The 25,065-nt window shown below is 39.2% G+C and overlaps 3 protein-coding genes across 11 annotated transcripts in view; 2 read left to right on the forward strand and 1 right to left on the reverse strand.

The window, feature by feature from the left end:
- Nucleotides 1-9,391, forward strand: part of slc44a1b (solute carrier family 44 member 1b) — a 34,590-nt gene extending 25,199 nt beyond the window's left edge. For 2 of the 6 annotated variants that reach the window (XM_085285740.1, XM_085285748.1), the window contains exon 15: nt 935-9,391. In XM_085285740.1, the coding sequence (XP_085141866.1) occupies nt 935-1,363 (429 nt within the window). In that variant the 3' untranslated portion in view covers nt 1,364-9,391. The remainder of the gene's footprint in view (nt 1-934) is intronic. The other 4 variants (XM_085285767.1, XM_085285775.1, XM_085285758.1 and 1 more) reach the window with 4 other exon arrangements.
- Nucleotides 9,392-13,220: 3,829 nt separating this feature from the next.
- LOC146581677 (uncharacterized) lies at nt 13,221-18,584 on the forward strand. 4 transcript variants are annotated; one of them, XM_085285799.1, is made up of 6 exons: nt 13,221-13,361; nt 14,263-14,323; nt 14,435-14,483; nt 16,062-16,217; nt 16,423-16,515; nt 17,458-18,584. In XM_085285799.1, the coding sequence occupies exons 4-6, from the start codon at nt 16,146-16,148 to the stop codon at nt 17,770-17,772; spliced, it is 480 nt and encodes a 159-aa protein (XP_085141925.1). In that variant the 5' UTR covers nt 13,221-13,361; nt 14,263-14,323; nt 14,435-14,483; nt 16,062-16,145; the 3' UTR covers nt 17,773-18,584. The 4 variants fall into 4 exon arrangements, with proteins under 4 accessions (XP_085141925.1, XP_085141936.1, XP_085141928.1 ...); XM_085285810.1 differs by having other exon boundaries at nt 14,435-14,479; XM_085285802.1 differs by having other exon boundaries at nt 13,221-14,323.
- Nucleotides 18,585-21,377: 2,793 nt separating this feature from the next.
- LOC146581678 (TBC1 domain family member 2A-like) lies at nt 21,378-23,095 on the reverse strand. The gene is made up of 4 exons (XM_085247014.1): nt 22,925-23,095; nt 22,655-22,840; nt 21,909-22,030; nt 21,378-21,579 (listed from the first exon to the last, which is right to left on the reverse strand). The coding sequence occupies exons 1-4, from the start codon at nt 23,093-23,095 to the stop codon at nt 21,378-21,380; spliced, it is 681 nt and encodes a 226-aa protein (XP_085103140.1).
- Between the last annotated feature and the right edge of the window lie 1,970 nt (nt 23,096-25,065).

A 25,065-nucleotide genomic window follows, 5' to 3' on the forward strand; every position in this document is an offset into this window, starting at 1 on the left:
GAGGACAGATGGTTTGAAAGAGGAGTGAAAGAAGCCATCTATGTCCACTGTGAGTGACCATCTTTGAACAGAGGCGGTGGTTTACGACACCAACTGTCTGCCATGTGTAATCCAGTTTTGAGATCCCTCCCCAGGCGCCTTAATGCCCACTCACATACTGGGCCATCTGACCTTAGGAAATCACATGATAGGGTGGGGCCAGGTTTCACAATGAGCTCACCCTAAACCCTGGCTGATTGTGACCCACACCCACTTTCACACCTTGGCTCATGTGATTAGGGTCATCAGGGGGTCCTTTGTCCCTCTTTGGGGGGAAACTCCCAATGGGTTTAAATCTGGGACTCTCCACCATTTGACCTTAGAACTGAAGAAGCTTCTCGGATGAGAGGTGAAACGTCTTGAAGCAACTCAAAGAAGTCCAGACGCTTTTCTTTCCAAGCTCCTTAGACTACTTTCAATAGTGTTAACATACTACACAGGTCATGAACAAGAATTTTTAAAAATTTTCATTGTAAGTGGGCTAAAGCAGTTAATTAAAAGTAGCCTAACATAAATGTAAATGCTGTAATTTGATTATTTTAATAAACCATGTAACTTGGATGGATTTGATGCTGGTGTGACCACAGTGCACACATCTAATGTTGCTCCCAGTGGTCCAAGGGACCGCTCAGGGAGTTTGTGTGTTCGCTCAGACACACGAAAAATTAGAGGGAACATTGACCTGCAGGTGTCAGTTCAAGAAGGGGAAGTTGTTTGTCGTAGAATCTCCAGTTTGCAATTCATCATGGGATGTGTAGTTCCTTTATTGTTAAACATAATTATGTTCAAAATAAAGTTCTGATCATGATTGCTAATAAAAGGACTTTCTTGAATATCAATGGGGTGCAGTGTTTTAATGTGTTTGGTCTTTGTCCACCTTTCTGTGTTCCTGCAGGAGTTTGTGGAGAGCAGCCGGCGGTTGGAGCGTGCTGTGGAACGTGGGCGGAGTCGGGTGAAGGAAGTGGCATCAGAAGGGGCGGAGATCAAGCCCATGGTGAGTGACAATGACACCAGAGGGGGCGTGGTCAGGCAGAAGAACTCGTTGGAGGCGGCATCGGTGGGTCCAGACTTGGGTTGTGACGGGGAGTGGGAGGAACATCAGGAATTCCAGGTGTACTACCTGTTGGTGGGGGTGCTGGTGGACTGGATGCTGATGGAGCAGACTGACTTTGTCCTCTGTCTCAGCGAGGACGTCGTCCTCTTCCTGTGTGTCTACCTGCCCACCTCCACTCTCTTCCTGTTCGTCAGCCTGCTGAACACACCAAACCCCGCCCCCTCTGCCCATTCACATGTTAAATCAGCCGCCGTAAACACTGTGTGCTAACCTATACATGCTAACTGATGCATGTGGTGACTCAAGCATGCTGACTGGATGGCCCACTGACGCATGCAAGCCAAACCCATTTACATCGCCGCCATCATCACCATCATCATCATGCTGGCTGCTTCCTCAGAGACTAAACTCCTACTGACTTTTTGTTTGTAATCTATTTATTTTTTACTTTTGTAATTTTTATATTTGAAATTTTTTTTTTTTATAAATGTGTTGATGTTTTGTTGCTGTTTGAGTGAACTTCTGTTCAGCCTTATTTTCTCACTGTGGTGCTTTAAACAAGAAGAAGGACTCAGCAGATGGTAAGCTGCAGCTTCAGGTTCATGGTTCAGTCTCAGGCTCTCTTTATGCTTCTGTGATTCTGGTCCTGTCATCACATTTTTAGATATACTACCTTATGATTGGAGAAAAATTATGTAAACTGAGATGCAAACTCTGCTCTTCCCTGCTGATCAGAATGATCGAATAACCAATAAAATTGGAACAGACGTAAGACAGGTTAGTTAATTTTTAAAATATGAATCAAAAATGTTTACAGAGTTCAGTTTATGGACCATAGATTTAAAAACAATCTATTTTTCAGGAGCTGATTGAGGTTAACTAAAGGTGGTTTTTTGAAAGATGCTTTCTTCTGGGTCCTAGCTTCCTATTTGGTTTCAAAGAATGATATTTCATCACTTGAACTCATGTCCCTCATAGTTCGAGCAGCTTAGGAAGAGCTAGGTCTGACTCAGAAATGAATTCTAAAGGGTTCATTATTTTCCCCACCAGATGTTTGCTCCTGGTAGAGTGAGACGAATTAAAAACCAGAAACCAGGTGGTTGTCACATCCTGTATGTTTGTCCTTCAGCGACCCCCAACAATCAACCAAAGAAAAACTGCAGAGAAACAAAAAACAACCAAATCTAGAAGCGCAGCAACAACAGAGAGATGCAAAGGACCACTCCAGCTCTTGTAGGTTTGTGCAGATTGTGTTTCAGTTTGTGAAAAATCCCCAGTATTTTGTCACAGTAGTAACAGCACTGGAAAAATAGCTGTGGTGGATACACTTTACCCTGAATCGCTTCTAAAAGTTTTGCAGAGTAGTTTAAGGATAGCTTTTCCACTCTGGAGCCAAACAGCTAAAATGGCTATTTTAACTGTTATAACACCAGTTCATTGTAATACCGTAACGTCAAAAGCCTACAACTTTAAGAAAGAGGTCCAACAATCAGACAAAACTTTTATGAACAGCACTTGGAGATGATGGAGAGAAGAACTCCCTTTTAACAGGAAGAGACTGCCAACAGAACCAGGCTCAGGGAAGGATGGACTGTCTCGATCAGTTGGAGGTTATTTGGCAGCTTCTAGGCTAATCTTTTACAAATATAACACCAAGGTCCTTCAGTTAGTCTTACAGCGAAGCCAATTTTGCCTAAAAACTATCATTGTTTTGCTAATGGTTGCTCAGTTTAGGATTTATGCCAGGAGGTCGTCCTTTGGTGGCAATAGCTACATAGATCTTACAAGTGTTTGTAGACAAAGTGGTGGTTAAAGGTGATGCTATCTGGAAACTACTGCTTGTATGAAGCCAGATATCAGAATGTAAGATATAGTAAATGGTGCTGTAGTACTCGAGGAAAGGGGTTTTACCACAACATTTACCCCTTTTAGCTCTAAGTCCATAGGGCCCCATTTATTCTAAGCATCCCCATGAGCGTCCCCATGAAACAGGATCCCCAGAGATTGGAACTCTCATGGAAATAAGGGACCAACTGAAGAATTGTTACACCCCTAATAATGATGATGATAATAATGATAATAATATTAAAAACTTTTAAGTGAGTAACTTAGTGAGAAAAACTAGGAAATAAGCAAACCCTGCTCCAGCTATGTGGACCTGACTCACCTTCATCTCCCATTATGCTCTGCTCTCTCGTCCATACCCTGTGTGACTGCCTGTAATGTGTAATGACTTGTGTTAACCATATGACCGTTTTGCTGTTTCAGGCTCCGGGGACGAGTTCAGCTTGACCAAAATCAGCCAATGGGACTTGTTAAAAAGAGACATTCCAAATGTTTATTTTTACCAACGTGTAACATGTTTACTATGGTTTCACTCCAGGGAAAACAATATTTTAATAAGAAACTGTAAAAAAGTAACAATGTAATGAAGCACTTTATATTGAAGCGCTGCAGATTTTAAACCGGCTGATGCATTTTTTTCGTAGTGATGTCCTTTTTTATAAAACTCACCCCAACTCATCGCTCACTCTTCAGTTCCTAACAGTTTTCAGCCACTTTTCCGTTTTTTGTCTTAACTTTTGTTTTGGAGACGACCCGCGCATCGCGGAAAACAGCTCGTCAACCAAGTCATCAAAGGGACGGGGCCTGTGGACAGGCGGAACAGCAGCCATAAAACTCCATTTATTTGGTGGACGAGATCTGTCCAGGTCATACCGAGGCTGTCAGACTCTATGTGGGATGGATCACCACGAGTGTGCGTTTTTTGTTTTTTCTACCGTAGTTACTGCTACAACCTGCAAGGTGTGGGTCATGAGACCAGTTATGTGACTCCTTAATGCAGCACCTTCAGTTTGCTGAAGCCTGAAGTTCTCCTGCAGCTAGGAAGGACAACAGAGCTTGTGGAGAAGACGGGGTTAGTGGCTCTTTTTTAAATCCACCAGACTTGTTTGACAAAAACAGGGATTTTTTTAACACTGAAAATGAGTGTTATTGACCTATTTGTGTGACTTTTGCTTTTTAATGCATTAGTTTAGGTCCGAATTAATGCATTATAACACCAAAGTAGCACAATATTACAAACTATTCAATTGTGGCAACAGTAGATGAGTAACTCCTGTGTTCTTTGAGGTAAAATTACTGTTTTGATGAATGGGGTCTGGTGGAGTGTAACAGCTTCAGTTACTTGTTTAAGAAAAGCTGTTTAATATGGGTAAAGTGGAGAAAATCTTGTGTACATAGCAGCTCATGGTTCTTGTTTGTGCATCTGCTTGTGGGCGTGGCCTTCTGCCACCCACTGCAGATAACATATTGACTGTGAACAGTGGAAAATAATTTTAAAAGGTTTCCTGACTGATAAATCAATACATTTGAAATCACGCTCTTTTTAAAAAATATCAATCAGTCATTTCAAACACCAAGATATGTATTGTGCATTGCCTAAACATATCAGGACAGAATCTTTGATGCATATCAGACCTATAAATAGCCTATAGAAAACTGTCTCCATCAGTCACATGACTCTCACCTCGTAGGCTGTAACAATCAGCCGAGTCCCCTTGTGGTCGGGGCTCAAAATGGTTTACTGGCGTCAGAGACGGATGCTCCAACAAACAATCACCCGGATCCCACTTCCTGTCCAGAGCCGAAACCGCCGTCTCTGAAACGGCCACAAATCAAATTGTTGTTTCCATTGAGAAGACGGTGGGAGATGTGACGGCTGAGTTCAGTCAGCAATAAAAAAAACTGCATCATGTGACCACATCAACAACGACAACAAGTCTTCCTGCTTCCTTTTGTTCAACATGTTCCAGGTTCAATGATTAATTTCGCCTCAGGCAGGAAGTCCGACCAATGGCTCGACTGTCAGAGGTTTAATCTCCTTTTATTGTTCAACAAGGCAACTCATTGGGCAACCTGAGAAAGAAAGGTTGCCCAAAATGTGAGTTTGAGTTATCAGAATGTCTTGAGTCAAGTGCTGAAGAAAGTGAAACTTTTGATTTGAGAGCAACGGTGCTGCCGAGGAAACTGCTCTCCTGGTTGGCCAACATGTTGCCTTGTTGCACTGCAGGTTAAGCTGTGTGTGAGGCTGAATCCAAGCGTCCTTCCTTCAGACTGAAATACAGACTTAACCCAGATAGCAAACATGTCTGGCCTTATCTGGGCACTTTGGGGACCTACAGTTCAGTTATGTTGTGTAGACTGAACACTCCTATATCATCCCAAATCCTAAATCATTATGATGATCTGCACATGAGTACCTCCCATTGGAAACCAGGTTCAAAATGGAGGGAAATTAATAAAGGTTTAGAACCTAATTAGTGCTGCAAATAAAATCCTAAAATTTCCCTCACCAAAACTGAAGCTCAGAACATTTGGACAGTCAGTTAGTACAGAAACCTCACAGCAGCCATATTATTGGTCAGATAATTGCAAAAAAATGCTTCAACAAACATGGTGCAGAGGTCCAGTTCTAACTCCAGTTACTTGAGGTGAAGCCTAGCAGACAGCTAGCCGCTACAGTCAGCTGTATCACTATCCAGCTGTCAGTCAAATAGACCACACCCCTAATTATGCAAACTTCAAGCCTTAATATAATTTAAAGAGGTGAGTTATAAAAACATTCTTGACCTGTAGACGTGTTATGAAGGTGTAAATTATCTATAGAGACAAAAAACGTTTTTATATAAACTGTAAACATGTTTATTTCTGCTGTAAAGTTTTAACATGGGGGTTTATGGGGACTGACTCACTGCTGGAGCCTCCGGTGGATGTTAGAGGAACTGCAGCTTGTGGGCACTTTACCATTTGCATCAGTGGAAACAGCAACTTTCATTCACATTATTCAAGAAATGTTGCCTTTACAAGCTGTTTACAGTAAACTGAAGCTGAAGGTGTTTCCATGGAGACATCCTAAGGATGAAGTCTGGAGTTTGGACGTTCTCTGGGTTCAGTCAGTTTAAAGTTTGTTGTGTTCAAACATCGACCTGCTGACATGTTTCTGGTCTGAGTCTGTGACGATGAACATCTGTGTGCAGTTTAACACTTTTTGTTCCTGAGATGTTAATGGGCGCAGCTGATTGGCTCCGACCGGCGGTGTTTAGGCTGCGACTGTTCCCATCATGCACCTTGTCTCTGCCAAACACCTTCACTTTGACAGATAAACCGCTCAGAGAGGCCAAACTGAGGAGCGTCTCCTCCAAACAAAAACAAAACAACCCGACAGATTCACAAGCTGTTGTGGAAAATCTCTCCGTGTGCAGAAAACTGGACCTCAGTCTGACATTCAGCTTTCAATTATTAAGCGCATGTGTGTGAAAAAGCAGCGAGGCCGTGGTCGCCGCACTCGATGCTCTGAGCATGTTAACTAATTGCACTAAAGATGGAGTTCATTCATCACTGACGTCCGTTTGAATTAGCTGTAAAGTATTTTAGATGAACAGTGTTCGTAGCTCAGATATTACCACACACACTTACACTCTCTCACACACACATTTATTCATGTTTAAACGTCCCAAAAAGAAAAAACTAAGAGCAATCAAAGGAAATATTTAACTCCTGCTATTCAGATACACTTAGATTAGTTTGGACCATGTGACTGCTGTCGCCGGGCAGATTAATTTGACTGCAGATTAACCTGGAACTGAGAAGTTTCATTCCAACATCAGAAAAGTCTGATCATTTCAAGTATTCAGTTAGAATTTGTACAGACACTTATATACAGGACTCAAATCAATCAGTGTGATTGGAATAATGACAAAAACGAGATTGAAAACAAACGTGGTGATATAAAAACAGTAAAATCCTCATCAGGCTTTAAGTGGTGTGTTTCCTAAAACACAAACAGACTTCACTTTGGGGTATTTTTGTCCAGACATCTCTACAGAATTGTTTTAATTAAGAAACTTTAGAGGGTTTTCTGGCGTGACTGGCCTGTTTAAGGACTTTATGTGAAAATCATAAACTAACAAAGCAAATTTGTTATTTATTTAACTCTATTTCTTCTTGGAATGAAACATTTCAGCTCCTCTTCCTTGTCTGCTGATTAATTATACGTTTCATTTACCATTATCCATCCAGTCGGCACGCAGAGGTCAAGCTGCTGCTGAAGGTATAGGGTCAGCAGGTGAGCTGTGGGTTAGTGACACTCCAATCAGAATCTTTGTATCGACTGACTTATGCAGCGTTGTCATAATCAGACTGCTTTTTTTTTTTCAGTGGATCTTATTGTATTTTTTTATTTAAACACAGGGTGCATCTAACTTTAAGGTCAAATCTGTCAAATTTGCATAAAGAAAACAGCTTTTAAAAAAAAGAAGCACCAGTTTGAAATCACACAGGTAAAAACACAAAACACAAATTTAAGGCTGATTTAAGTCAAATTCTGTCTCGTCTCAGAAGGTAAAGAATGTTTCCAAAACCTGAACTGAGCCCCAGATCTGTCACAAACGTGACCTGGTGTTTGTGATGTTTGAGCTGCTTGTAGCTCAGTGAGATTTAGGTTACAGCCTATGTGAAAACATTTCACCTCTTCTTTAAAATAAAGTATAAAAACTTCATCGTTACTGGAGGGTTATCAGGTTGCATCTCGTCTTTCTACTTTAAGAAGTTTAGAATGGGTTAGCTTTGAGTCTCGACAAATTTGACCAAACTCACAAAAACTATCCAAATACAAAGTAAATTTCATGTATGTTTTTTTTTTTTTTTTTTTACTTCACAACATTGTTTCAGTTCATCACCATTATTTTTTCCCAAAGATTTGCTTTATGTATTTCAGTTAACTAAAGTGTTTTTTCAGGCTTTAGTAATTATAATAAGTGGTCTGAACAGGAGGTGGGTGGGGCTACTGTGCCCTACGTCATACAGCTTCAAAAGAGGAAAACAACTCTTTGAATCTAAGCCTTTAGAGTGGCAACCTGAGCTTTTGGCTCACAGGGATTACTTGAGAAATTCTTTATTTGAAACCTGTTCAGTATGACAGGAAATAACTAAAAGCAGAAGAGCAGATGTATTCAGGACGACTTCCTCTTGTTTGATAAGATAAGATAAGATAAGATAGAACTTTATTAATCCCTCGGGTGGGTTCCTCTGGGAAATTCGATTTAATCCCTCCTTTGAGCTGGTTCTTTGAGTTTGTGTGACCAAGGTTTTAGGTGGTCAGTAGTATTTCACAGAACCTGAAGAGGACGGTTAACCTGCCCCCGTTTCTGCATGCCGCTCTTCAGGTGTGATATCATATCTTTGGTATTTGGAGATCTCGGCAGTCACAGCTAAAATGGTCTTATTTATTCTCCTGTGAAGTTTATAGGTCCATTTGTCAGAGCCTTGAAGTTGTTTCTTGCTTTTTACCCCTCAGCCATAAAAGGTTCACCTTTTAGTGACCTGAACTTCAATGTGAAGGTCAGAGGTCAAGTTTTCTGAAAATGTTGTCGTAGGTGCATCTGCTAGGAGGCTGGGGGTAGCACTTAAAACTTAACAACATTTTAATAACATGTTTGCATATTCTCTCCCGATTATTAACATCTCAACCCAGACTACTCTGATATTTTCTTAAGAACATCAGTGGTCAGTTTGATATAATGTCCTAAAATGTCCATTTGTATTTTTTATCGATTTTTATTACCCATAACGGTAAAAAGAATCCCAAATCTAGCTCTTTAAAGTTTAAAGACTTGCAACTTGAGCCAACCTTTAAGTCTGTGCACAGCTCTTTGAGTAATCCTGTTAACAGACCAACCAAACCAGTTACAGGTTATTTATTTTTATTCAGATGTGATTTTCTGAGCCTTGGCAGTGATCTTTCTTTAACATTGGAGTGTCTCTAACTCGTCCTCTACATGCCACCCTTCTCACTTCGGTTGTAGGTTTTAAATAAGGCAATCTGAGACTGTTTGCCTGCTTCCTCGGGCCCGGATCGGAGCAGATGAAGGGCCGGTGTTGTAGTAAAGTTGCATGTCCATGTGTCCCAGCTCCGTATTGCAGCGCGTCGTCTTCGTACGGTGTGAATAATCTGCTGTTAGATCCACAGCACTAAAAACTCTGACGTCTTTGTTTCCTTCGGATGTGACTCTTTGTCTTCATGAGGGACGGCTTCATAGCAACAAGAAAAAGTTAAGACTTTAGGCAACACAAGTTTAACTGTCAGGTGTAACACTAGTGTTTGTTTTCTCTGCAGTACGAAGTGGTTTGTAACATTGAAGAACTTTTTCTTTGGCTCTGGGTTGTTTTTTTATATTTATCATTTCTTATGTATATTTGTTTTTTAAGAAAAATAATAAAAAGGAAAATTTGAATCTGTGCTTGGTATCTTTCTTGACTTTCAAGATCTGTGTGTTATCATATCAGAAGGGAATATGATTGACAGATTAATCGTTTGGCCTCCGAAATGCCCGAAAATATCCAACAAATGGTCCCACGTGGAAATGTATGTACACAACCTGACAGGACACATTGGTGGTTATTTTTCTGTTGATCTGAACAATAATCTGTCTTCTTACCCTTTTGTGACACTTAAATTTTTTTTTTAGCCAAAATCCACATACTGACTGGCCGATTTATTAGGTACAACTGTTCAGCTGTTAACCCGTTTCAAATGAGTGCAACTCTAGACATGAGCAAGACGACCTGCCGAAGGTCAAAGTGTGGATCTGGATGTGGAAGAAAGATGACTTAATGGACTCGTGATGTGGTTGTCCATGCTAGACAGGCCGGATGGGTGGTGTTGATGTCAAATGACCTGACTGCCTCAAGCCAATACAATACCCCTACTTGTTAGGAGCTTTGGGCCCCTTGTTTATATAAGAATAAGTTATCATTTTAAGAAACACCAAGTTGATGTTCATAGAAGTACATACATACACACACACACACACACACTATTGCTTACCTACACACATCAGATATTGATAACCTTTAACTGACCCCTGATCTCCTAACTGTTCCTTAGGCCTGACTCCGGGATCCTCTCGTACTCGCTGTCACTTTCATCCAGTTCGCTGTCCTATATTGAAACAATGTTAGGGTCTGATCTTGGATCAATGTTAAATTCTGATTTTGATTTTCCACCACGTTTGCACCCTTGGATAATATTGAAACAACAATAAAATCATCATTAAAAACCAACAGGACTTCACAGGTATTTCAATCAATAATAAACCACTGCAAATTACCATCAATACCTGTGAAAAAGACAACTGTGTATGATATAAAAAGAGGATAACCATTATCTGTTAAGCATTATGTTACAATTTAACATAATGTAAAATTGTAACATTGTACACATAATGTTACAATTTAACATAATATAACACTGTAAACAATGTTACAATTTTACATTGTGGTAGAATTTAACATAATGTAAAATGGTAACATTGTAAACATAATGTTACCATTTAACATAATGTAAAATGGTAACATTGTAAACAGAATGTTATCATTTAACATAATGTAAAATGGTAACATTGTAAACATAATGTTACCATTTAACACAATGTGAAATGGTAACATTGTAAACAGAATGTTACCATTTAACACAATGTGAAATGGTAACATTGTAAACAGAATGTTACCATTTAACACAATGTGAAATGGTAACATTGTAAACATAATGTTACCATTTAACATAATGTAAAATGGTAACATTGTAAACAGAATGTTATCATTTAACATAATGTGAAATGGTAACATTGTAAACATAATGTTACCATTTAACATAATGTAAAATGGTAACATTGTAAACAGAATGTTACCATTTAACATAATGTGAAATGGTAACATTGTAAACATAATGTTACCATTTAACATAATGTGAAATGGTAACATTGTAAACAGAATGTTGCCATTTAACATTATGTTAAATATAACTAACGGATTTACTTTACCAAATGGACCATCCCGGCCTTGCCGTATTGGTCTATTTGATTCACCTTTGTTTTTATTGTTTATTTTATTTTCACTTGCTACACATAGGACAGACATGACTGGGGGAAAGAAAGGGGAGAAAGAAAGAGGGAAAGAAAAACAGCAGGGAAGAGGAATGGTGATAAAGGGCAAAAAACAAAAACCAACAAAACAAACAGACAAAAAATATATATATCAGTCACTTCAACTCAAAGAAGTCCAGACGCTTTTCTTTCCAAGCTCCTTTGACTGACTGTTAGGACAACTTATTTATTGCAAGCATGCAGTACAAGAATAACTCGATGTTTCTGACTTTGCATTACGAATTGTTTACCCACTGACAAACATTTCAAATGAAATTAAATTCAAAAACAATTTGTGGTAACCTGATTTTAATTCAAAAAGAATCATTAACAACACTTCTTGTAATGGTGTCAAAATCAGCCCAACTTTTATTTTCAAATGCAAAAAGTAAAAGAAAATGAGCCAACATACTGGACACATATAATTGTCAATATAATTGTTTATAAACAATTATACTGTCATCATTGTTACAGATATGGAAACTTTATTAACAATTTGTCCAAGTAAAAAATGCCCTGCTAATTGTTGGGGTTTTCTCTCCTCTAGCCCTTTCCTTTAAGCTCTTCTTTACATCCCCCCACCTTTTCTTTTTTCTTAATAATATAACAATAAAAACAATTGGCTGCATTTTAAATGTGTCAGATCAATGTCTTTATTCAAGAATACAAGAAATGGTAATAGCTGCATGTGTGTTTGTGTGTGTGCATAATATGCATACTTTACTTGTTGGATCCAAATCCCACAAGGAATCAAATAAAACAAGAAGACAAACAAAAACAAAACAAAAATATATTTCTCTCCCTTCCCAGGTCAGGTTCACAAAAGCATTGCAGCTCTTTATTCCTCTTGTACAGCTCCAGAGTCTGTCAGCCAAAAAGAAACTACTGAGGTTCCAACACCCAGTGTTTCTGTAAACACAGATGAAAATGAACAGTCATCCACATCTAAAAGATTTGTAGATTCGAGGGACCGGTATAATACATCTAGTACATCTTTGTTTAAACCTCAGAACACAAAAAGGGAACAAACCATTGTATACAGATTTAAAAGTGCGCAAAGCAACGAACAGTCACCCTCTGAAACAGCTGAGGTTATCACAACCATTGTTTCTGTAAATACACAGGAACAGTCACCCACCTCAAAAAGATTAGTATATTCAAGGGACCAGTGTATCTACTCTGGTCAAAAGAATCCATGCTTCGTACTGATGTCCACAATTCTTTTTTATTCCTCTCACAATCATGGAGCACCGTGAAAACTAGAAACGAGTAAAATAATATCAATAGCACATATGACATCCATCTCAGCCACTTATTTCTTTTCACAAGTGCTTAACAAATAACAGCATAATGTTTTTACCGTGTACGCCTTGTAAAACCAGTAGTAGAAAAGTTGTAGATTCGTGCTCTTGTGGGGGAGACGTATGTTATCCACCACCTCGATAGCTAGCCGAGAGTTCGAGGGTCACTAGAGCCGCCGAGAACGCATGAACTACTTACGGTAGGACGTTTTGCCAAAGTAAGACGTTTTGCCAGAACACCGAGTCCTCAGGAGGATGCAGCCCATGAATTTGGACACGATCTCAGATGCACTTCTGGTGTTGTCATGGCAACCCACACAAACATTTCAGCGTCAGCTACAATGAGGCGGAGCCCTTACTGAGACACTGAGCTCAGGTAGAGTGAAAGACAACATTTTTCCGCATCCAAAACAGTAGCGCTGTTCCTGTGACCTCTAGTAAAGCCTCTACTTGGGAAAAGGGAGTCTTTCATCAAAGCATCCTGCAGAAGTTGAATAAAAATATGCAAATGTTTAAATGATGCAACTTAATGAAGGCTGACAGCAGTTGTACTATTTTACATTGCAGCGAACAGGGGTGACCATTATTTTCAACGTTTTTACAGCATTTTTCACATTGAAAGTGAAATAATATAAATAATGTCTCAATTAAATTGTGTTAATATTTAAAAATACACTCAAAAAAGTCAACTAAGGCAGTTGTTTGATTAATTCAATAGACATTTGTCTATTTAACATGAACATATTGAGTTTAGGTTTTTAAATCATTATCAGTTGTTGGTTTAACATAAAATAACAAAAGGTTTAATGAACTAGATTTGCATTCTTCAGTTCAATTAAATGTAATTATTTTAAATCAACAACTCTAAAACCGATGCCTAGTGCGCATGCTCAAACTTCCCAAAAGTGAAGAGGCGGGAACGCGGAGAAGTTATATGTGTTCAGTGGACTGCCATTTCCCTCTGCGGAATCTTCCACAATACAGGTAAGTAATAAATAACTCAAAATATCTTAGTCAAACGAAGTTGTTTTGTCCATTAATTGTTTAACAATGTTTTTAATTCCAAATGTGTAAGTTGTCATTAGACAGCGGGAGTGGAGCAAATACAGTGAAAATCTGGTATTAGACGGTGCCAATCGGTACCGTCTAATACCTGATTTATAATCCGCTCTGGGTATATTTATACTATTATTAGCATTTCCACTTCATTGTTTTTCTTTTTTTTTTTTTTACCCGTTTTTGCAGTTAGTCTTATAGTGTTTTTAGCGGTTATTGATATGTTTAATTCAATATTTAACACGTTTGTAATTCACTTTCAAAGTAAATGAAGTTAGCTAAAGCTAGTATGGTTGTCTCATTGAACTTCTACCTAGCTCTGTTAGCATTCACTTTGGTTTTAAATGACGGTTATTGCAAGACATGGTCTTTGTTCACTTTTTTTATTATCATTTGCATTTTTTCTTTCTTTCTTTCTTTCTCTCTCCTTTTATTTTAAGCATTCGGCCTCTCACAGTAATGCAAGTTAAACTAGCATGCGCGATTTGCTAAATATTAGCTGTGTCCAAATTCAGGGGCTGCATCCTTCGAATTGACTTGATGCTAGTGCATGGGAAAAAGAGCATAAACACGAGGTCAGAGGAAAAGGCAATGGCGGATAGTTATGAAAATTGCCTGTGGGACCTTTACCGCAACTACCAGCATCTTTATTGCATAGTGTGAAACACTGCTATTACATTTAGCAACAGATTGGATATTTATCTGTGAATTTTATATTGCAAGAGGTATTTATATGTATTTGTATTTTTTTTATACATTTGCAACAAAGTAAAAAAAAATCCACTGTGGAATTTTTATAAAATAATTTTTTCTGTTTTCTTTACCATAGTAACACCACAAAGAAAGCTGACCCCTTTTTCTGATTGTTTGTGCCTCCTCTTTAATACATGGTAAGCCTTTTACCATCATATATTTTTTATGATAGTTTTATGATTTAATCAAAGTGAAAAAAAGGTGCCAATAAAACTATCCTTAAAACTGCTTTTCTTTTTTTCTTTCAGTGACTTGTATGTGGCAGTGCAAGCGTTGTTCCATCAGGGAGAGTAGTAGGTACAATTATTGAAACACTGTACAGGGCTCGCAAAATGGCTAGCCCGACGTCCCAGGGCTAGCGATTTTTCCAGTCGGGCTACCAAAATCTATCTCTGCCCTGCCCGTCGGGCTGTCATAAGAAGGAAAAATATATGTCAATGCTTCTGCATTCTTTCGGAAATGTAGCTGGGTAATTATGTCATTGGCATCGGTGAGCCACTGTCAATATGTGACATATTGAAATCGCGTTTGAATTTGCGCTTGTTTTTTGCTTTCACTTTGCAATAGCGCGACCTGTGTATAGAGAGCGACAGCACTGATCTGTGAGTGATGATAATTTGTGCACCAATTCCTCTGACATCGTCTTATCAATCGTTAGCTTACTATGCAAACATGACAAGTGAAATCTCCCGCAGCTTAAACATGTGAGAGGTTGATCGCGCAGACAATCGCTGAGTGTTATGTGAGTGCGTGTGTAAAAGCAGCAGGATATTAATTGTAGTTCTGCTTAGCCAAATAAGACAGGTCAGGGTGAAGAAGTGACAGCCAAAGAAAAGCTTACCACAAAACGGAAAAGTTATGACAAATCAGACTATAAGGCAAAAAGAAAGTGCAGCTTTATGGTTTCATGGACAAAAGAATTTCTGTGGCTGCAACATGACGAGCTATATAACCGGGGCTGCACATAAGTGGTCCGCAAGTGCGTATTTGCTGTCAAAATAAAAAACGCGCACAAGATAAGAAGTTGCAACGCGTGTTTGCATACATAAGATTTTCTGGAGGAGGACATATTTGTTTAGAACTCTTAAATATGTCGAAGAAGCTCCTTTAAGCAATTACTTTGGTTTTCCTCCACCTCCAAAGAAATGTCAGAAGGAGTCCGAACCACAAAAGAAGCGCGTAGTCTCGCAAAAGTGATTGCAGGAGGTGAGCTGGCTTCAAACAAATGATGAACACACAGATGTGGTGCAGAATGTGCCGTGAAAATCCCACTCTAGCGGACAAAAACAGTGCCTTTTATATGGATGCAAACGTGCGTTGCAACTTCTTATCTGTTGCGCGTCTTTTATTTTGACAGCGAATGCGCACATGCGGACCACTTATGTGCACCCGTGTAAATAACATAATGTTCTGCCGGGTGTGTTGTTGGTTTTCCCTCGATTTCTGAGTCGACAAGCGCCTTTGTTACTGGGACCAGTCATTTTAAGAAAGGCCCCCATTAGAAATGGATTATTGCTCAGTCTGCAATATCTTTCCCAGAACAAACACCAATTGCAAATAATATACTAAAAATAAACCTGAAAAATCTGTTTAGAACAGCATACTGTGTTGCAAAGAGTGAACTACCACTGGTGCAATTTAGCAGTCTTTGCAAACTTCAAAAAGCAAATGGCCTAGATCTTGGTTCCACTTGCCTCTTACTTGTGACTTTAGTGGAAATTTCAAATTCAGTATCTGACACAGACTGATTCATGTCCTACACAGACAGCACTGATGTCTGCATGGTCTTCTAAAAGCAGCTTTAGTCAGCTTAGATGTGAAGTGAGTGAAATATACAGTTGCGTTTTTAATCAATGTATTTGTTCTCTATTGCAGATTGAGAAGGAGTTTCTGCGAATCACCACAAAGCCTCTGCTATCTACTTTCTTTGCCGAGCTTGACCAATACGCGCCACGCTTAATGGAAATCTTTCTGACCAAAGGAGGGACACGTGGAAAGAAAATAAGAGGTCTCATGCTTGCCATCTCCAAGGTTTGTATTAGGATTGAGTAGACTTTGTCATAGGCAGCAAAAATAACTTTTATTTGGAGATGAAGTTGTCAATTTTGTTTGTTTGCTTAACAAGTGGTACATGCCAGGTTCTAACCTAAAGAATAATTATGCAAGTTAACTGATTACCCTAGCTTTAAGAAAAACAGACTGGTTTTGGCTCATATTATCTCCTCCTCCTCTCCAGCATGACAACATCCATACCAGACGAGCATGCATCTTGAAGTCTTTGTGCATCCACCTAAACGAAGACTATGAGAAGTTAATAAAGGAGTACTTGGTGAGCCATTGTGACAGCATGTTGTCTGTAACATTCTCATACAAATTGTGACGTTGCCTCAAATGCAAATCATTAAAATTAAAATTTTGAGATTAGCAACAAGACACCTGGTATTGGGGAAAGGATGTCTTGAATACCAAACAGTATTAAGCGTTGCAATAAAGAATTTCTGGAATTTGGTATTGGAAGGAAAGAAATTTATGCCTACTTAAACTTGATACACAAACATACAATGCATTTAACATGCATCAAGACTATATTGCTTTTGAATCTGTACTTGGATTAAAACAAGTCCTGTTGTTTTTTCATTGTTATGGTCATCAGTATTTGTAAATAGAAATGTCTATGAACTTTGAGCTGTTTAGTACTAACACTTCTATACCTGTTTTATTTTAGCAGCTGAGTTAGCCTTTTCTCGAGTCCTGTCCCCCTAAGTTACTCTTGCTACGTCCGACAAACAAATGGTTTCCTCTGCGCACCAATGGGTACCCGAATGTGCGAGCAGACATGCTTCATAATGTTCGGTACATTTACCTGGGAATGGGGCCATACACACTGTTTAATCCATTCACGTTGTTTTTGACTTTGTGAATGGAAAGAACACAACTCCTCCAGACACAATCTCTCGGCGTATCGGTGGGCACACCGCTTCTCCATCTTGCTTGAGGTTAATGTTTGTCAGACACAGTAACGGTTGCTATAATGTGTAATTGGACAATGGCCCTTTCGGGGGAGGGGCCGGTGAGAGGTCAATTATGCCACCTCTTTTGACATGAGAGGTGTATTTTATAATTTATGTATTGGAGTAATTACTAACAACTACTTTAGTGGTGTAATTTTCTGTTTATTACTTTGACTACTTGGATTTTATGAACAGCATAGAAACAGTTGTTTAAACAATCTCTTAAATTTTACTTTGTTGTCTTATACTTTTTCATGTAGGATACGGACAGCGAGGCAAAAAGCTGCATGGAGCAAACTGTGATGGGGGTGTACGTCATCCAGAAGGAGGGTGCTGAACCTGAAGATGACCCAGAGGACGTTGGTGTCGTGATTGAGGGTGTGGAGGCTAACACTGATTTGGGTAACATTGCACAAGCATGTGCTCTGTTGTTTGGACTCATATACCGTTTGAACCTGAGCTACCCACCAGAACTTAAATGCACCTTTGAAGTCCTCCAGAAGATACTTTTAAATTTTGATGGACAAAAGCTGTCTTCAAAGGTACAGTTTCTGAAAAACAAGCTTATGGGGTGAGAGCACTTGAAAATGACTGATAGGTCTTGAATGGTTCATTGGTGCAATGGTGATTTCCAATATATAATGTTAATATTTGAGTTGTTTATATTTTTTTTCTTTCATTTAAAACATTTTTTTTTTAAGTTTTTGGATTCTCTCTGTTGGGCAATTCACCTTTTATACAGCACTGCAGATGATTTTTGTTTGTCCTTTATATAGATGGCTCAAAATGGATCAGAAGTACTGACAGAAGTACTATGTTGTGTTTATGTATCAAGGTCCTGTAAAGTTTAAGACCACTGCCACCTGTTAAGTTCACTGTATTATTGTTTCCATTTTGCTTGCTAGCATGTTTTAAAACACAGCAAAACTATATTGCTAGCTGTGGAGGACTGCAACCAAAATTAAAAAAATAAATACAGAAATATAAAAATTGGTCAAACTAATAATTATTTCAATGAGATACACCAAACAAATATAGATTTTCATCACCTATGGAATTTTTTGTTGTTGTTGTATTGCCCCCAAAATATTTCTAATTATTTTATTTTATTTTTCCAAATTCACACAATTCGATTTTGTCACATGTTTTAACTTGCCAAGTGGGAGATGTATTTTTATCTTTTAGTTTAATTTTTTAAAATGCAGTCGATATATTGAGCAAATTTTGCATCTGTTTTTAGTTGTGGAAGCTTTGGTTCCAACATATTACCTATGTAAATAAGTATTCTAACATTTTACCTTTTGAAGTATATGCTTGCAGGTGTACAAAAATGGTAAGCTTTTATATTGTCCACTAAATCCAGTTAATAAAGATAATGTTATCATAATCTGATTGTGACTTTTTTTGTAAAGTAGTGGGTTTCTAAATGTGTAACAAATGTAAACAAATCTAATTGAAATAATTTGGTTGAAATGAGTGAAATCATTGCCTTGATTAACAAAGTAGTTGTTGAAACAACAAGATTTAATTCTGTTTTCCTAAACTTTTTAAATTGTGTAGAATGAATTAAAACAAATTTCACTCTACATACTTAAATAAATCACTTCAAATCAATGTAAGTATAGTATGTTGATCCAACGTAATCTGATTACATTAAACCACCAAATGCTAAATGTGTTGGTTTGACATGATCGAAAAGGGTTTATTGTACTTGGTTAAATTGTGTGCAAAAAGGGTGCCATGATTAAATTGTGTTCATCCAACAACAGATTTTTTTGAGTGTACAAAAACTACAGCTTTGTTCACAAGCCAATAAAAATGTACTTGGGCCAGTAAAACTCAGAGCCACTAACCTGCATCTATAGCCTTGAGGATCCAATACTTATATGAGGGTATTATTCATGAGATCCACCAGATTTTTAAGCTTAAGCAATTGTGCTTCAGAGATTTAAGTGCATCTCCCTCTTGTGGTAAATAAAAATAACACTTATTCAGCACCTGGTTGTTGCGGCTGCATCAGGACACCAGATGTTCAGCCTCCATCCTGCATGCATGGATGGATGCATGGATGGATCAGTTTGTAGGCTGTGTGTGGTCAGCAGCAGGCTGCTGGGTGTGGACCAAGAGGGAAAGCCCAGCATGTGAAACCCATCAGCAGAAGGCCAGAACAAAGGTGCACAGACAAACGCAGCCCAGACACTCAGGCAGGACGAGTAAAATAAATGGCAGCAAACACAGTATGATGTGGTAAAATGTGCTTTCTTTCACAAACAGATAGCACAAACAAGAATCACAAGAATCTCCTTTGTGGTTCTTGTTTTTCTTTTGAGTACATTAATAAAAAGTTGAAATAAAGTGGCAATAAAATTCATGCACTGAAGACCACACGAAACCCTAATTCACCCTACTACCTGTTGCCTTCACATTCCATTTGCATCCCTTGTCCACAGAATCAAAAATGACCCTTCTTCACTAAAGATCGAACATAAAGCAATTGCATTTTAAATGGAAGCCCATTTTGCATTAAGAAACACTATCAGCAATCAGAAATTGTGTATATCAGAGTTCTCTGTTTTTACTGTCCTGAAAACTGCATTAATTCAGTGGATGCGGTTAGGTTCAAAACAACGTAATATAAGAGGGCAACCAATTCAATCTAAGAGGGATCCAATTTTTATCCATTCATGTACCAGCTACTGGCTTTTTGCTGTTATGTTCTCATATCGCGTGAGAGTTTATTTGCCAGGTGTCAGAAGTCTAATAATGAATAAAGTTCAGGATATGCTTAAAAACTCACCTCAGTATAGCCGTCATCAGAAGGAAGTGCGCTTCACTGACTCATCAACTTGTCTCAGGCTTTCCACAAAGTTTCACAGTTGACCTTAAAGTAAGATGCTGGAAGCTTACCTTGCAGTGTATTACTTTTTAAGGTCTAAAGACCTTAAAGTGCGCTATAGATTGAAGTGATTTGAACTGACAACAGGGCTAATTCAGCACTTCAAGTTAACATCAATAAAAGTTTTTAAATTTATTCTGATTTCCGTTTGTTTTCATTGCCTGTGCTATCTGTTATTTAGTTCAAATTGTGGGTAGATAATGCTGTGCTGTCATGTGACCTGTTCTCTCATGTGTGCCTTTCTCTTGTTTTGTATGTATTTCTCGTTTGTTATTTATTCCTATTTTATTCCTGCAATTGGTATGGAATTCTTTTTTTTTAAATTGATCAGTGTTTTGAAATTAGATGTGATGAACATGTGACCTTAATTTACAAAATCAACATCATGTTGGATTCAATGAGACATGAAACTAGTGCATGAAACAGGTCTCAGTAAATGTTCTCATAGACTGCAATACACTGCCCCCTGCTGGTCATTATAAAGTCTGCAGATGTCATTTGACATGAATGTCATATTTGTGAAACAAAATAAAGGACTCTGTAAAATAAATGAAAATCAAATATTTATATACAGAATATTTATGTACAAATGCTGAAAAAGACATTTGAACAAGATGCACACCCAGTAAAAAAAAAAAAAAAAAAGAAAAGTCAGTTTTATCATGTGACTATCATGCTGTCATTTCTGCACAATGCACTTTACACCAGATCAAAATAAAACACTGTGAGGTCGTTCTAACCGGAAGCCCAGAGAGCTTCGACAATGCAGCACAATGCCCTGAAGCATCAGCATCAAAATATACTTCAAGTACCAAAAAGTACTCATTGTGCAGAATGCCCTATTTTTGAATAGCTGGACATTTTAATTACTTTATCACCAGCTGTGACTACAGCTGATAATCAACCATGTTTCATAGGGATGTGACTACATTTAGAAATGTCACGCATTTTTAGGTATAAAGCAAAAGATGCAATGAAATAAATAAGCTATCACATATTAATCCAAATGAATTCACTGAAATACATCTGCACATTTCTGCAGCCTGACTTATTACACACGTGAACACAGTACACATTTGTTTACTGCAAGCTTGTTTCAGAGATGTGATGCAGTTAAATCTGTATGCGTCTGTTTCCTTGTAGTGTTAGTAGAGATGGTGAACCTGACACAATCCTGTGTTTGGTGTGAAGGAAACCAGTTAACAGCCGGTTTAGTAAAATTCTCTTGAACTCATGGAAAACTCATCGTCGTCTCGAAGTGAGCAGCTGAAGCGTCCCGTGTGATCAGAGGTCCTCGTCGTCCTCGCTCACCATGACGTCGAGCTCTTTGTCTTTCCGTACGACGCTCTCGGTGATGAACTCCTTGTGCTGCTCCTCCAGCTCACGCAGCTCCGCCTGCAGGCGCTCCAGGTGGAGCACTCGCCGGTTCCTCAGCAGCCGGCTGGGGAGTGGGTTCATGTCGTTGAAGGCGATGCTGGTCAGCTTCCTGCATGGACACACGCAGGTGGAAAGGACTCGATCACCAACACAGAGGAACTGGAAACTGATCAGCTTGAGTGTTTCTGTTTTATGCTGCTTGATACTTCAGGTACTGCAGTTTGAGCAGGAAATACTGGACTGACTGGACCACATGTATCCGAGAGCTGCAGATACTTAAAAATCTTTAAATCGTTGTTACTGTGATCAGGGAAATTTAAACTTCTCACAAAATTTCAGTAAAAAGGGTTTGAAGCTCAAAGATTCAACAGCTACATCCGCTACACTTCTGAGAGTGTAACAGCTCGTAGATTAAGGCGGGTGGAGGCGAGTGCGTACCTGGCATTGGAGACGGTCTTTGTGAAGAAGCGTAGGTACTGGTAGATCTCCACGCTGTCGTGAATCTTCAGGATGTCGTCCTCTTTGTATTTGAACAGAGCCAGAGTGTATCTGAAGATCACCTGCAGCACAGACACGCATTTCATAACAGGACACTCACGCCACACAATTAATTGGAAACTTTGAGGAGGTGAGTCATAAAATTACTCTTTCAGTTGTGGTGCAGTTGGGCCCTTTACTCATTACAGCTCTGATCGATTTCCAATAAGCCACTTGGTTCCTCAGTTGCCAGATAATATTAACTTACTTGGTAGTTGAGCTTTAAGTTTAAATTAAACTTTTGGGTTGGATCTACGTGGCTGAAGCTGTTGTCAGCATTTATCCCTGTGTGGTATATATTTCTGTGTCTGAACTGTGATTTTATTTCCTGAGACAAACGATGTAAAAGCTGTGCTGCATTTGTCACATTGCAGAAACAAGCCCAAAGCCATTGTCCCGCTCATCGTCTGGATTTACGCTGCTTGTGGTAGACTGTGAGGTCGTTACTAGAATGATCTGCTTTCCCACTCCTATTTCATGTCACATGACAGTTCCCCATGCTTAGTAAACAATGTCTTATTACTCCTAAAATGTAAATAAAGACATCTAAAGGTGAAAACAAAATCATTTTTGTTTCCATGGACACTACTGTGGTGCATTCAAGTGTTGTCTGCATTTCTGTCATGGTGTGTTCGGGTGTATGGTACCTTGGTACCCTCATACAGGAAGGCGTCCCACAGAGGCATCAGGATGTCGCTGGGCAGACTCTCCACAAAAACCACCAGGAACCAGTTGAAGGTGACCAGAGAGACGTCAATGTTGTGATCCTCAAAGTGAGATGCCAGGCGAGGAAGCTTCTCCGCCATGAAGTCCTTCAGCACGTGCTGGTCCGCCTGAGCACAAAGACTCACAGAGATCAGCCTCACTGATCACTAAAACAGATCACAGCAGGCAAGCAGGTGAGTGTGTCTGCTGACCTGAGAGGCCACCAGATTCTTGGTGTAGTAGTCCTGAGGCATGATGGCTTCCACCACTGCCACCAGACACCAGAAGGCGTCTTCGTCACTTTGGAGGACCAGCAGAGCGAGGGCCGCTAACCTGTGGACATTGATGGAAGGTGAGGTTCTGCCTGGAAGGCGGGTCCACATAAGAACTCAGATATAATATTTATACTTTTGTTCTGACCTGTTGAGTACCTGGCAGTAGCCAATGGCAGGGTTATGCCCGGAGAAGGCCAGAAGGATGCGGCGGAGCTGCTGGAGGGCAGGGCTGGAGGGCGGGGCTGGACGGCGAGGAGAAGTGCTGATTGGTCGTCAGGGTTCGGTGAAGGTCCAGCTGGACCTGCCTGGAGGCAGGATTAGGAGCTGTCCGACTCTTCTCACACAGCTGGAAACAGAACAGGATTACTGAGTGCTCGCCAGCATTCCCAACAGGAAGGAGGAGGAGCCACCTGTGCTCAGGTGCGGATAAAGCACTCTGTTGGCAGAGGTATGAAAATGCGCAGTAAAATCTAACGTGCATAGCTAACTTCATCAACGACATTTTGGGAGGAATAATCACACATCAGCCTTCGGCCATTTTTTGATGAACGCATACGCCCCCTAGAGCGCGCTAACTTTATTAACAGCCACACAAATGTAAAGCACACATCAAACATAAATAAACCATTTGACTGTCTCCATAATTGAGAGCATTTTCTCTTCTTATTTCAACACCCCCACTTGCTCTCATATTATGATGCTCTTAAGTAAACAAAAAAAACAACAAACAAAAGGTTTCTTCCTCAGTACTGTATACATGTTCGTATACCATGTTAATGCCCAAACATAAACTTCTCAAACTTGAACAGCTTAACTTTTGTTGCAGGCTTTGTCATTACATCTGCAACCATCTCTTCTGTTGAACAATAATCCAGAGTTATTTTTCCTGCACTCACAGTTGATCTCACAAAGTTGTACTTTATGTCAACATGTTTACATCTCTGTCTCGTCACAGGATTCTTCGCCAACGCAATTGCACCCTGATTATCTTCATGAACTTTTGGCGGTGCATATTTTTGTCCATCAATACCTTGTAACAGTTGCATTAGGTACAAAACTTCTTGTAGGGTCGCAGCTAAAGCCATGTACTCCGCTTCACAGGTAGATAATGCAACAGTAGGTTGTCTTTTGGTTTTCCATGAGATTAAAGGACCATCTACAGACAAGCTTATGCAATAACCAGTTGTACTCCGTCTGTCTGTTACATCAGCTGCCCAATCAGCATCGCTGTATGCCCACAACCTCAGTTCTTTGTTGTCACATTTCCTGTAACACAGTTCTTTCTCGGTTGTCCCTTTCAGATACCTCAGTACTAGAGCAGGGCGATATGGCCAAAAATATTTATCACGATATATATTTGAAAATTTGCGATAACGATATAACTGACGATATAATTGATGCGAGACAAAATACAACTCCACAACATTACTAGCGCAAAAAGAAAACCTTCCATTTATTTTCACTTAAATAAGAAGCTGGTTTTTATGTACATTAAAGCTTTATAAAAATGTAACAGTGCAAATACAAATTCCTTGCTGAAAGTTTAACCAAAAGGCATTTCCAGTAGAAATGGGCTGACATATCCTGAGCATAACCATATATAATATCCACTGAAGTTAAAAAGAGGTGCTTTGCAAAATTAAACTGCAGTATGCAATACGTATTTTTCGGACCATAAGGTGCACGGGATTATAACGCACATCAAGCGAAACAAAGCAGTCAGATAAATCAAACTTTATTAAACTCATTCTTCTTGCTTCCTCCACTTCTGTACCATTGATTCATTAATGTTGAATTATCTGGCAGCTGCTCTATTCCCATGTTGTTGCAGTATATTAATGACTAACCTCGTATTGTGGATGGATTATCTCAGTTGTTCTCCTGACTGAAGTTTGGTCCGTTTACAGCATCCTGCCATGCGATTGCATTTGTCTCTAACCATGAGGAACCTTAACGTTAACTTTTATAAGTGGAAAAGTGTTAGTGTTCGTCCTCCAGCTTCCCTGTTTATGTTATGCTAACATAGCTGTGTCGCTAGCGATTACGTAGCACATCATTATATACCAGCTAGCCCAACT

This window comes from Mchenga conophoros, linkage group LG2 (assembly GCF_057382185.1).
Source record: "Mchenga conophoros isolate Kocher_MC1m ecotype Shallow Benthic linkage group LG2, M_conophoros_male_GT1.1, whole genome shotgun sequence".
NCBI lineage: Eukaryota > Metazoa > Chordata > Actinopteri > Cichliformes > Cichlidae > Mchenga > Mchenga conophoros.

What these genes read in the sequence shown, in the direction of transcription:
- LOC146581678 (XM_085247014.1), bottom strand. Translation starts at nt 23,095, where the DNA reads ATGTGGACCCGCCTTCCAGGCAGAACCTCACCTTCCATCAATGTCCAC. An exon ending in AGAATCTGGTGGCCTCTCAG is followed by an intron (nt 22,841 to 22,924) that starts GTCAGCAGACAC and finishes CTTTGTGCTCAG; the next exon opens with GCGGACCAGCACGTGCTGAA. An exon ending in AAGACCGTCTCCAATGCCAG is followed by an intron (nt 21,580 to 21,908) that starts GTACGCACTCGC and finishes GTGTCCATGCAG; the next exon opens with GAAGCTGACCAGCATCGCCT.
- LOC146581677 (XM_085285795.1), top strand. Translation starts at nt 15,960, where the DNA reads ATGTCTGCATGGTCTTCTAAAAGCAGCTTTAGTCAGCTTAGATGTGAA. An exon ending in TCATGCTTGCCATCTCCAAG is followed by an intron (nt 16,218 to 16,422) that starts GTTTGTATTAGG and finishes CCTCCTCTCCAG; the next exon opens with CATGACAACATCCATACCAG. An exon ending in AGTTAATAAAGGAGTACTTG is followed by an intron (nt 16,516 to 17,457) that starts GTGAGCCATTGT and finishes TTTTTCATGTAG; the next exon opens with GATACGGACAGCGAGGCAAA.